This window comes from Pinus tabuliformis, chromosome J (genome assembly GCF_031772625.1).
Source record: "Pinus tabuliformis cultivar Carrire ecotype Pingquan chromosome J, CPIR1, whole genome shotgun sequence".
Taxonomy (NCBI): Eukaryota; Viridiplantae; Streptophyta; class Pinopsida; order Pinales; family Pinaceae; genus Pinus; species Pinus tabuliformis.
Genome location: NC_142295.1, coordinates 954,711,881 through 954,724,463, shown reverse-complemented (window position 1 = coordinate 954,724,463; position 12,583 = coordinate 954,711,881). Strand labels below are relative to the sequence as shown.

General features: G+C 36.8%; 1 protein-coding gene across 2 annotated transcripts; it reads right to left on the bottom strand.

The window, feature by feature from the left end:
* Window positions 1-516: 516 nt before the first annotated feature.
* On the bottom strand, window positions 517-9,887 carry LOC149229987 (uncharacterized). 2 transcript variants are annotated; one of them, XM_089375970.1, is made up of 4 exons: window positions 8,295-8,337; window positions 8,010-8,135; window positions 1,048-1,319; window positions 517-875 (listed from the first exon to the last, which is right to left on the bottom strand). In XM_089375970.1, exons 3-4 carry the CDS (start codon window positions 1,057-1,059, stop codon window positions 678-680), a joined length of 210 nt encoding a protein of 69 aa, XP_089232096.1. In that variant the 5' UTR covers window positions 1,060-1,319; window positions 8,010-8,135; window positions 8,295-8,337; the 3' UTR covers window positions 517-677. The 2 variants fall into 2 exon arrangements, 1 of the variants encoding a protein (XP_089232096.1); XR_016247342.1 differs by lacking the exons at window positions 8,010-8,135; window positions 8,295-8,337 and adding an exon at window positions 9,500-9,887.
* Window positions 9,888-12,583: the final 2,696 nt, after the last annotated feature.

Sequence of the window (12,583 nt, the reverse complement as noted above, 5' to 3'; positions counted from 1 at the left end):
GTCTTTTTTTGCATCTAATTTGGTGCCCATTTATGTGTCCTTGTTTTTGCCCAATTTGATATCCTTTTGTATGCCATGTTTTGTTCCCTTTTTTGTGTCAACTATTGCACAATTTTTCACTTCTAATTTAAAACACTTTGTATGTCAATTGTTTGCATTTTGTATTAATTCCTAGTTTAACATCCAATTTTACTTTCAATTTTGCATCCATGGTTACATCCGCATTTGACTTCTTATATAGAGTATATTTTTCTTTACATATATGACCCCCTTTATAGATTCATAGTGAAATATATGATAGTTTCTAAATATCATTAAAGCAGATATCACAATTCAAAATCATTTGTAAAGAAATTTAAGAGAAATTGACAACATCCATCCAAAAAAATAACAATGTGTCATTAACAATTTTCAAAACATGTATAAAATAGCATAATACTAATAAAATCAGTATTATTTTTAATCAAAACAAGTAAAATTAAAATATGATTAACAAATCAAAATATTTGAATATCGTTATTCTACGATAAATTAACAACATACATAAATCAAACTCATCGTATGATTACAAAATCAAAATGTCTCATTGATATAGGGTAAATTCACAACACCCATCTAAACATAACAATGTCATTCTACACAATAATTTCTTCATAAAAAACAATGCATGTGCATGCCTAGCTACCACCACCAAGATCATCCTCATGATCATCTTGACCATCCTCATTACTCTGATCCACATCATCACCAACACCGCAACTATCATCATCATCTCCTCCTTCACCACCATCATCCTCATCCTCATCCTCATCATCTCCTGATATATGTTGAACATAATTTGGATCATCGTCTTGGCAATCATTACCTATAGCATTCTGACAAAAAAAATCAATATTACATGTTAGTATTAATTACATAACACAACGCATGTTTTTGTTATACAATGTTAACCATAAAATGAGGTAAGATATAATATCTAATAGTACTAAAAAATAAAATGAAAATATGGTTTAAAAGTATATTGGAAATCCAACTAAGATTACATACCATAGAGTCCATCCAAACAACAAATTCAACCCATCTCTTTTGCTGCAGCACCTCCTTTTCCAAATGATTTGGAGGTCTTCCATTTTTAGTTCCTATCAATCAGTAAATAGGGAGAAATTAGATAACAATGACTTTCTTCTAGTACAAAATTTATTAAAAAAATATCACATGTTTAATATACTTACAAAGGTTGTTATCAGTGCTTTTAAACCTTTCTGGCCACTACGATGAGTGACTTTTGTCTTGGTTAACCTCGCCTTGGATGCCTTGTCCTTAAACATAAACCAATTCAATTTATTTTCACACAAATACATGTCTAAGATACTTATAAGTATTAATGCATTCTAAATAATGTTTAATGAAAAATTCAATACCTGAATGCTCTCATTGCCGGCTTTTCTTTGTGCATCCAACTTCTCATATGATTTTACAAGTTCTTTCCATACTTTAAAAGGTATGTCAATAGGTCTTTGTTTCATTCTTTGATCTTGAGGTATTTTTTTTATTTTTCTTGTTTGGTTAAAAATTTTGGTTAAAAAAAACCGAACAAGTAATTCACATCAATGGCATGGGGACTCTATGGATATGTGTAAACAAATGGCTATAAAGAAAACATCCAAAAAACATATGAGCTCTCCCTTTGATGGTCACTTGGGGCATATGGCTGGAAAGGAACAACTCCATTTTCGAAAATCAAGGACAATCCTTTCTCAAAGTCCTTCCTAATATTTGCTCCAAATGTCTTAAAATGAAAAACAAAATTCAAACGTCATCCTTAAACATCTCCCTTAAATATAACGTTGGACCATAAATTCTTCACTTTTATTGTTATCGGCTCTGGAATGATTTTTCTATATGCAATTATATAATGAAATATGTGTGCACTAATGAAAAAACATTGAGTTTCATTTTTCATAATCACAAACAATGAAAAAAGAATCACACGTAACTAGCATCATTTTGGAAATTTTATATTTATTAAAAATCTTTAACATGTTTTCCTCCCATATCTCATAAAAAGGTGTGAAATTTTTTATATACTCTCCAATAAGCACTACAACAAAACCAGCGATTTGGAGGTTTTACACTAAGTTTTTCAACATCGAGCTTACTAGGGCTTGCACCACCGGGGTTATTAGTAAGAATCTCATGAGGTTTGCATAGCCATGATTATTAGAATCAAAATAGTAGGATTTGCACTAAAAAACAGTTCATAGAGCTTTCCTGCTGGGGAGAAAATCACAAGTTCAACTTCTGCAGTGCAGAGCACCGAGAGCTCGTAAGCTTTCTTCAGCAATCTACCTACGTTTGGAAAATGTAGCCTGCCTGCTAGAGATGTTCTCAATCCTCTTCCTCTGCATCTTTCCCCTCACTATTCTTGTATGTCCTCTTTCGTTTTTCCCTCCAAACAAACCCTCTCAAATTGAGAAAGCAGAACAACTCACTCGATGAGAATCTGAATCCAATTATCGCTTCTAACAATAACCCAATACGATACCAGAAGTGATTACACAAAACCTCATTGACTCTTCATTTGTTTGGAAAAGAGCCAAGCATATACTTCTGACGAGGGTTTCCGTCTCAAGTCTGGCTCGCAAGACATCGCTTAGTCAATTGCGAGAAAAGTTTTCCACCTGCCTGTCACATACGGTTTGTCACACTATATATTAAAATAAGGTTGATCATACTAACAATAAGGTTGTATAGTTTAAAAGGAGGGCTCTCCTGACTGCATTTGGTTGGTTTATAGAAAAGATTGTTGGAATGTGTAATGTGAATGCTCTGCTAACTGTTTTTTAAGCATTTGGAAGTATTAAAACCCCCTAGGATAATTAATGTAAACCTGTTAATTAATGTGTAAAGATGGATATTGTCCTTGGGCTACCTTAGCTGTTCGTGTTTAGTGATCTGTGGTATTATGACTCCTCAAGTCACTATTAAACCATGAGAACCATGCCCAGGCAGACTAGTGTGACATTGTGGATGAGAACCAAAACTAGACTCCTATAACCTCCTTTTTCATCCTTTAAATTGCAGAATTAATTGACTTTTCTAGTAATCGTTCTTGAGCACCTGAAGATGTGCACCCTAAATAATAAGAATAATACCCTGTAACATATGAATAGTCCATCCTGTGCATGTAGGATATGCACATGAGGTCCAATAAAATCACTAACCAGAATACCAGGTGTTATTAAAGCCTCTACAGGGTAATTGCAATAGTTCTTCATTTCTTATTACAAGAGTTTCCAATAGATAGGTTTTGAAACAGCTAAATTAGTTCCATAGACATTGGTTACATAAAATTACAAGTTCCAATGCTCGAGGAGAAGTCTTAGCTTACCCATAATCTCCCTACATATACTTGTACAAAATTTGTATTGATCCCACCATATCAGAAGGCCATATACTCTGCCCATTGTTTTCTTCTATCTTTTGTGTTTTTTCAAATATACCATTTCAATTGCTTCACTTGACAACTTTGTTTATTAGACAAACACAATGTCAGGCTTGTCAAATATTAGCTTCTTTTTATAGAGCTCTACCCTTATTTTCTGGCTTACCTCTTCTAGTATTCGAGGTTACGATCTTCATGACATTGTAAAAGAGAAAAAAACGTTTTATTGACTTCTGGTGTTGGAATTGTAGCATCATGCTTTGTTCCCTAAAGCCTTCACAACCTTTTTAGATGTTTGGGGCCTTTCGAGTCCTAACAAGGATTTTTCCGACTGCTTCCAAGTTCCGTCTGCACAATCCTTGATAGACTTATTTGTTTTTTAGTTATCTGGGTGCACGATAATCCCATTCACATGGTTTTTCATGCTTCTGCTAAATTGTCATCCACAAGTGATGTTTTCCACCAAGAAAAGCATGTGTTATTTTGGGCTTGATGATTAGGCATGGAATAAGGGGCACCGGTTCAGCCTCTCTTCTCGATGCATATTCTGGTAAGAAAATGGGACAAATTTTCTTGTGAATGAAAATTGCAATCCCTGTAGTCTTGAAAATGCAAACCTTGACTATAATGGGGCCTCTAGCTGGAAATAGGGCAATATGTGTTCTCCTTATGCAACATCGACATATCGGTGATTTTCAGTTTGCCCGATTCTCAGGTGGGTGATATGAATTCCTTGTATATGGCTGTTGATAATCAAGTGACCCTTGCATGTTTACCCCCCATGATGTACATTCAGTTGTAACCTAGCTTGGAGATTAAGCTAATCCAGATCCACATGTTTTTAGCATACATTTGCTAAAGAACCTTTCAACTTGTAGATAATTCACTATATCTCATCCACATGTAGTCAACTTACTGAAGATTAATTAACTTGCACATTCTCTTGTTGAAGAGAATTTGTGCTCGTCCATGCATGAGCTAGATTGGAAATATTCTGGAAAGCTCCTAGTAGTCTCTGTCCATGCATTCTAATTTCTGTCTCATGAAGGTGTCAGATCTGCGTTAGCTATCCAAGACTTCGGTTCATCCTTTGACTTTGTTAAATTCAAACTTCATCTTATAATTTTTAATACTATGTATTGGGAAGTGTTCTCTCTCTGATCTGATTTGTGCAAAACTAAGAAACAGCTATGAGAAATTACTAATTAGCCTAAGGTCACAGCTAATTACTCCTCTGTTTGGACTGTCATTTCTCCAGTCAGGAGGGTGTCCCTCGTGTTCATGCACTTTCAGCACTTGGAAGCATATGCTTGGTCAATATGAGTGATCAGCACAGAAAGTAGTTTTCATTGATATATGTGTAAGCATCCAAGGACACAAGAAACTTATAATATCAAATAATATGCAAAATCCCAGTCCACGACCACCAAATATGAAAGAAGAAAAGATGGTTGTGCACTTTTAAGTGATAAAAAATCTTCAAAGTACAAGCACTTAGGTCATTCACACTACTGCAACATACAACACTGTTCAACCATCGAATTTGGAGAGCTGTAAAGAAACTGCATGGTCAAACTCCATCACTGTATTAGTCAAAAGATTGTTTGCATCATGGAGATAAAATATGAGAATGATTGCAATAGTATGCACTGCACAGAGATGTAGGCAGCAATGAGAGAAAGGAAGGATGGAAGAGAACGTTGACTGCTCACTGAGAAAACTCTAGAAAATAATGCCATTTAGTGTTCTCTTATAGCTCCCCAAATTCCCAAAGGTGGGTGGCCTATTCATGCAAAATCTAACTGTTGTTGAGTGGTTGAAGTGAGGAAAATGCTGCAAAATTGCCCGATAACAACCATAAATATGGCTTCCACTAAACCATTGCAATAAGTGACTTGATCTCTTCATAAGTAAACAAAAACTCATGCAATCAGCTAGAATTCCATTACTAACTAATTTGTCTCAACAAATAAGAAATCCAAATCAGCTTTCTTGTTCAATAATAAAGTTCCATCTCACATGTAAAGTTGCAAACTAATCAACGGGGTCAACTTTGTCAAAAATACAAAATAAACATTTCCCAAACTTCAAGTTTTCCAAATTTAACAAAGAGGAATTTTAAAATCACCCAAATTAAGTTAGGCAGCTCCTTTGCACCTCCTTTCTAAAAATGGTGCCAAGCCGCCCACTGAAAATAGAACTGGAGTCATGAAAAACCACTTTTAGCTAACTACCAGATGTACCGAAGGAAGGGCACCTAGGGTATTCCTTATAGGATTTCCTTATACCTCATAGCAAACAACCATTGTCCCTTCTATAGATGAGCAGAATAAGTGCTTGGTTCTCTACACTAAATAAAGACAAAGTATAGTACTTATTGCTGACAAAATAGGATTTAAATCGCGGTTCAATTGCTTGACATTCAGCTGGTCACAGAATTGTAGAGTGCATAATCATAAGTGATGTTGCGAGCCTCATTGCTCAAAGTCTAAGGGTCTTGCGAGCCATAATCACAGCCATGTATGGCATATCTTGTGATTATGGCATTTTATGAGGTCAATTCTTGTGAAGACATTTCAGTTTATAATAAATTTTGAACCTCAACAGAGTTTTGGCAAGACCTGGCTGAGCTAGGACATCAACAACACAGCTGATATGAATGACATAATCTAGCCTCAAGAGGGAGCCTCTTTTGTTTCATCACTCTAACAATCTATGAAGTGGTGGAAAGCATAACAACTTCCCCTTGAATATGACACCTAAACTGAGTACAAATCCTAAATGATGCAGCCCTTGGTGCATGTCTCTCAAAGTATCGATATTTCAAATGTTGAAAGCTCTTGTGCCCATTTGATATGCATTCGATTGCAGTCCCCCTGAAGAAAGAATCTTATAAAGGCGAGGCCATGGCCAATATGTTAAACATACCCATTGGAGTTGCCATTGCTTGACAACTTTAGTGTGATCAGTCCCACCATGATTCACATGGGCTTCTACTCAACACTGGCTGTTGCTATTGTAAGAGTCTTCAAGCTCGTTGAACCCATAGTATTGATAAGTGTATTCTTTGGGTCTCTGGTTTTCAAATTCTGCCTATGTTTTCCTCTCAGTATCATTATTTCAAATGCTGAAAAGCTCTAATTCCCATTGCTGTGTATTTGATTGTGGTTTCCCTGAAGAAAGAAGCTTATAAAGGTGAGCCTGAGGCCAATATGTTGGCCATATCCATTGGAGTTACTATTTCAGCTTATGGGGAGGCCAAGATGAATGCATGGGAGGTGATTCTCCAGTTAAGTGCAGTTGCATGTGAGACTACCCAATTGGTTCTCATACAAATTCCACGAACATCAAAAGGGATTAAGTTGAATCCCATCACATCTTTGTTGCTCCTTGTTGCCTTGTTTTTCTCAGCACCCCCTGGGCCTTAGTAGAATACCCATTTCTGATAATCAGGGTCTCTTCCTTTGATTTGGATTACATGACATTTCTGCTTGTGCCTTGGCTCTTAATCTTGCAGTGTTTCTTCTGATAGGAAAGACTTCAGCCTTGACTATGAATGTTGCTGGTCTTGTCAAGGACTGGCTGCTCATAACATAATCTTTGTCTGTAATAAATGAAAAGGTTACAGTCATAAACTTGAGTGGGTGTGGACTGCCTTTTCTGGCTGTCTGTTACTATAATCATTTGAAACTTCAAGCTCTCAAGTCCAATGACAACCAACCAAAGTACCTCAGCAGTGCAGCTGATGCCAATGATGAAGGAGAAGGTTTGATAATGACGAGTGGGATATTCTCAATCAGAGATTCAGAACCAGTAGAGAAAAATCAAACTCAAGCTTCAGGATTAGGTATTTAGATCATTAATATTGTCTTGTGCTAGAGATTACTGTTCTTGGATTGGCTCCTCTATGCCCAGATCTATTTGCAGGGAACAGGCCAGTCATTCACAGTGAAGAAGATAATGACAAGATTGGTGTATAATGATGGACAGGATGGTGCCATGGTGCCAACCTAAATCTCAAGTAAGGAGACATCTGTTCATCAATTTGTCAAGAAGCATGGCCTACAATTCAATTGCTCTAAGCCTATCACTTCTTCCACCTGTCAAATAAATTGTTTCCTGTTTGTTTAGTTGGCTATGGTTCTAATAAATATACTATTGTTTGATGTAAAAAGACAAAACAAAACAAAAAATATGGAAAGTTGTGACCCCATTTTCTAACTACAAATTGAAATCGGATTACCATAGTGACCACCTCTGATTATTGGAATCAAAAAGGGGGTGGGTTATGCACAATCCTCCGTATCATTTGCTATTACCAGAGATAATTAAAGCCACCCTAAACTCAAGTCTTAACTATGCTGATAGGGTGTTTGGGGAGGGGGATCCCTTACCAACCCACTATAATCTGCACAAAATCATCCTAAGAACATATGCAAAATCAACCCTTCAATGAAATGATCCAAGAATATAGGTACTCAAACATTGATTTTATCAAAGAAAAATACAAGACAGAAAGAAAAGATCATAACAAGGATTAGAAGAGTCTAAGAACAGTGCTCACTGTCTACAGAGCCAAGACGAATGCAGAAGAGTTCTTCCTTCAGTTCCCCATCTGAGAAATCAGTTGCATGCCAGACCCAAGTTTTATCACTACCTGCGTGCTCCTGAAGTGACATTGGGGAATGAACTGCAAGGCAAAAAAAAAAAAAAAAAACATAATCCAGATAATAAGGATCAACACAAATTCTCGGCACAGAAAGCCTCTTAAAACTTGGACATAAGATAAGCTATTACAATCTCAGGGGGAAATTACACAAAAAAAAAACAAACAAACAAATATACATACTTAAATGGTTTGCACATATTTTCAATGTCTTGGATTGTTCCATTGATTCCCATCCTTGTCAAACCTGTACAGCTTCGCCTTCCTGCAGGGTCAAACATATAAAAAAGAATGGGAATATTAATAAACAATGAAACTGCATTAGGATCATTTTAAGAGCCCATGACATCCATTAGAAGTAACGTCTGCAATATCCCACCATATCAAATGCATTCAAAGATAAATTACCAACGACCTATTAAAAACACAGGAGATATTCCTTAACATTACTGAAAAGGATCCCACAAAAAAGCTCAATAATAACATCAAACATGTAAGAATACAAATCATCAACTATTTAATAACAAAAGAATGCTCATCCCATACATCCCCATAAAGTACAGAAATGATCAACAGCCTGTTCAAAACATCATAGAAAGTCAACGAAAACAGTTGACAGAAGACCAAAACAGACATATGCCTGAATCATACCACCTCACAACATAAAAAGACAAATCACCCTAATGCCAATAACCAAAAGACAAATTATCAAATAGGCCCAATTCAGTATTCAATGACTAATCCAAAAACCAAAAAATACAAAACCCCGTATGCTTAACAATAACAAATGACCATCACACCCCCCACTAAACCAGAATAACAGAGAAACCATCATAGATTCTTCAAAGACATTGAAAAAAGGATGGCCTATAGTTCAACAAAATATAAAAAGACTCGTCAAAATACAAAACCCCCAATGATAACAAATAAACCATCAAATGCATCCCCGAAAAAATCTTCATCGGCAGCCTATCAACATAGGAAAACAATTATTACAGACCATAATGAGATCAAAAAATGTTGATCAAAATATCAATGGGACATCAAAACAACAAGAAACTCACAAAATACACAGAAAAGCAAAACCCTAATTACCCGATAAAACAAACCATAGCCCGCTAAATGCATCTACCATAGAGTTTCTTCAGCACCCCATTGAAATGACAAATCCGATCATCATCAACAGGCAAACAAAACATCAAGAACCCGATAAAAACAGATCTTACTAAAAAGGAGAAAAACTAGAAGTAAATAACTGCTCAAATGCATCTTCCTTATAGTCAAGGTCCCATTTATGTGCACAGGAAAAGGGCCACCGAAGAGGCCATGAAAACAACTTTCAACTGAGAAAACAAAATCATGAAATAGCCATGGATTAAGAAATTTACATGTCAAGAAGGACATCCTCCTCTTCTTCGCCCGTGGTGATAGTAACCTCCTCAAGCTTAACAATGGGTGCAACCTGAGCTCCAGTGTCCTCTTCCTTTCCGGCATCATCCTCGTTCTCTCTCGAATCGTCATCCACTGCCCGTGTAAGAATAGGATCCTCCTGAGTTCCAGCCATCCCAATACCAGATAGTGCACAGAGGGAGGGCTCGAATGAAATCGATGGATCCAAAATATGCCAGAAACTCGCCCAATATCAGACACGAATGCGAAACCCCGAGGATTTTGGACAAAGGATTTAACTGTGCAAAAATGCTTCGAAGGCAAAGGGCAATGAGGTCGACGGAGAGAAAACACTCTATATAAGGGTTTTTGAGGTCGATGGAGAGAAAACACTCTATATAAGGATTTTGAAGAGGGAAGGCCGGTAGTTGTTAAAGATTGAGAGTAAAAGTAGCATCGTTAAAGATAATATAATAAATTATTACAGGGATGGTTGGGGGGTTTCAAAGGGAGAGAAGGCCATGGAATAACCCCTAAATCATCTCCAACATGAGAGGCCTACTTCATTCATGTTGTCATGTTGGGACCAGAGGTTGTTGTGCGTTTTTTGTTTTCGCAATTTTGAACTCTTTCCTCGGTGATATATTATTGTGTTTATTGTAATAATAATGGGATGGGGTTGAGGGGTGTTACACTAAAAAATGTCACCTTGACTACTTACAGTTAGTATGGCTCAAATCAACAGTCATGCTACCCTCTTAGGCAAGTCTTATGCCTCTGTTATCCATCTCAAACTCAAAGAAGAGAGAAAGTCTTGTAAAAAATATGTTTATCTCTGGGGTCGCAGGTTCTCTCTAGCCTTACCTGCGGGGACGCTGACCATGTTCACAAAAGGTGCGTCCTTGGACGCTCTGTATGTTAAGGGACAGGTGCGTCCTTCTGTAAAAGGCAAAATGCGCGAGTTTCATCTTAAAAAAGTTACTTGTGGTTACTTCTAGAACTTTCTAGAGGTCGGTTTGATGAATTGGATGCGCCTCCAGTTGGTTCATGTATCTCTATTAAGGGGGAACTTATCCCATCAATAAGGGAGCTATCCCACCCAAAGAGGGGGATTATCCCATTGATGGTGGACCTGAATAACCTCTTTACAGCACTATAAATAAAGACATTGAGCCAGAGGGAGGGGAGGTTGGAGCTATACATTTTCTTTGGGTAAATGCTGCAGGAATTAGGACTCCCATTTAGAACCTTGTGAGGAGAGATTGTCTTTGCTTGATTCTACTTGGAAGTGGGTGAGCTTTGTCAAAGTAGAGGAAAACCCTTGATGGACCCTGGGAGGAACTTGCACAACACCAAGGCCAGGTTGTAAGAGTTTCTTTGTTTCGTTATTAATACAAACTGGTTTATTTTTCTCAATAGCTTGTGTTAATGAGTTATTTCATGTGTTCCTTGGTCTGCATGTTGAATATATGTTTTATTATATGAGATGCAAGTGCTTGGTAATTGTTTGATTGTTTGTGGTTGCAGGAATTGACTTGAAGGAGGAGCTCATCCGGATCGGCAAGGACGGACTACAACAACCGCGTTTTGGAATAAGGTAAGCCTAAACACTTGTAGTTTTCATGTTTTAAAAGGTATATTTAGAGAAAGATCACTCCATTTTGTCTTGTTTGTCGCTAGAGAGTTTAGACTCCTAGGGAGGTCAGTTGTGTCCGCACAAACGACTTTTTCCGCCACGACAAATTGGCGACTCCGCTGGGGAATCCATTAATGAGAGAGTCTTTTCCTTTGTGTGAACTTTGCTCTGTGAAAATCACTTTTATTTTCTGGTTTTTGACTGTGAGAATTAGTATTTGGGTGGCTTAGCTTTAGATTTAGTTAGCTTTGGTTTTTCTCAACTTTTCCAGAAGGACGCACCCTCTGAGTACTGCACAGTGCGTCTTTGGACGCGCTGTTGCCGTTTGCACAGAGCGGGCCCGCACCTGTTGTAACGGGTTGCCTGCGTCTTCCTGTAAAATTTAGGAAAATTCCACTTTTTGCTTTAATTGCTTTTAGATTTTGATTTTTCTTAGTATTTTCTACCCAGATCCTTTAGTACCCTGTCAAGAATTTTCACCTGAACTTGTTTTGTGAGCTTTGAGTGTTTTAGTGGATTTCAACGAAGTTTAGGCCTAGGGTTTGATTTTTCAATAGGTCCTGTAGTGACTTTGACGGTAGAAAGTTGTCCAGCCTTAGATCTCTCTGGTTAGTCAGCCTTCTTAGAAGTCGGGCCTGTCGTAAAGTCTCCTTGTGTGAGCAGCTTGCCATTTAAGTTGTTTTGGGTCAAATTTCGAATTACTTGTTTATAAAGTGTTGATTTCCATTTTACAAAAGAACAAAAAGATTAGAGTTTTGTTTTGACTAGTTTTTGGTTCTGCAATAAGCTAGTCCTTGATTTGATTGTGATCAAGTAAAACACCTTAGAATAATCATTGTTGGTTTTGGCCTCGTTAAGATTGCTTAGAGTAAATTTACTTTTTAGTTTGCTTATGAGTGCATTTTCTTAGTTTTTAATAGTTGTTAAGATTGATTTTTGGTTATATTAGATTTATTTGCTTTATTAAAAGAAAAATACAAAAACATCTTCTTTAAAAAGTCTTGTTTCAAGTAGCTTTTTGTTTTTGAAAAGAGAAAAAGAGTTTTTTTCGTGCATGTAAAGAGCGGTCATGTTTTTTATGCTTGGAAAAGACAAACGAATTGTTTCTTTGATTGTCTTCAATTAAGAAGTTGCTTTTATAAAGATTGCATTCTCTCAACTTTTTAGTTAAGCAATTCATCGAAAAAGTAAAGTAGTGGGTAAATCATCCTAGGTGCATTTTGTAGTGGTTTCGAGTCGAGTCAACACACCACTGGTTTCACTTCCATCACCTTTTGACTTAAGAAACAACCTTAAAAGTAACGCTTAAATTAAAATCAATCTAGTAATTTTTATTTTTCTAGGGCTCTGAAACACCAACATAGCTTAGGCTAGGGTCTTGGAGTAGGTGAGTACTTAACTCTCCAAGACTACAAAACCAAACAGATAGTTTATCTTGAGTAGATTA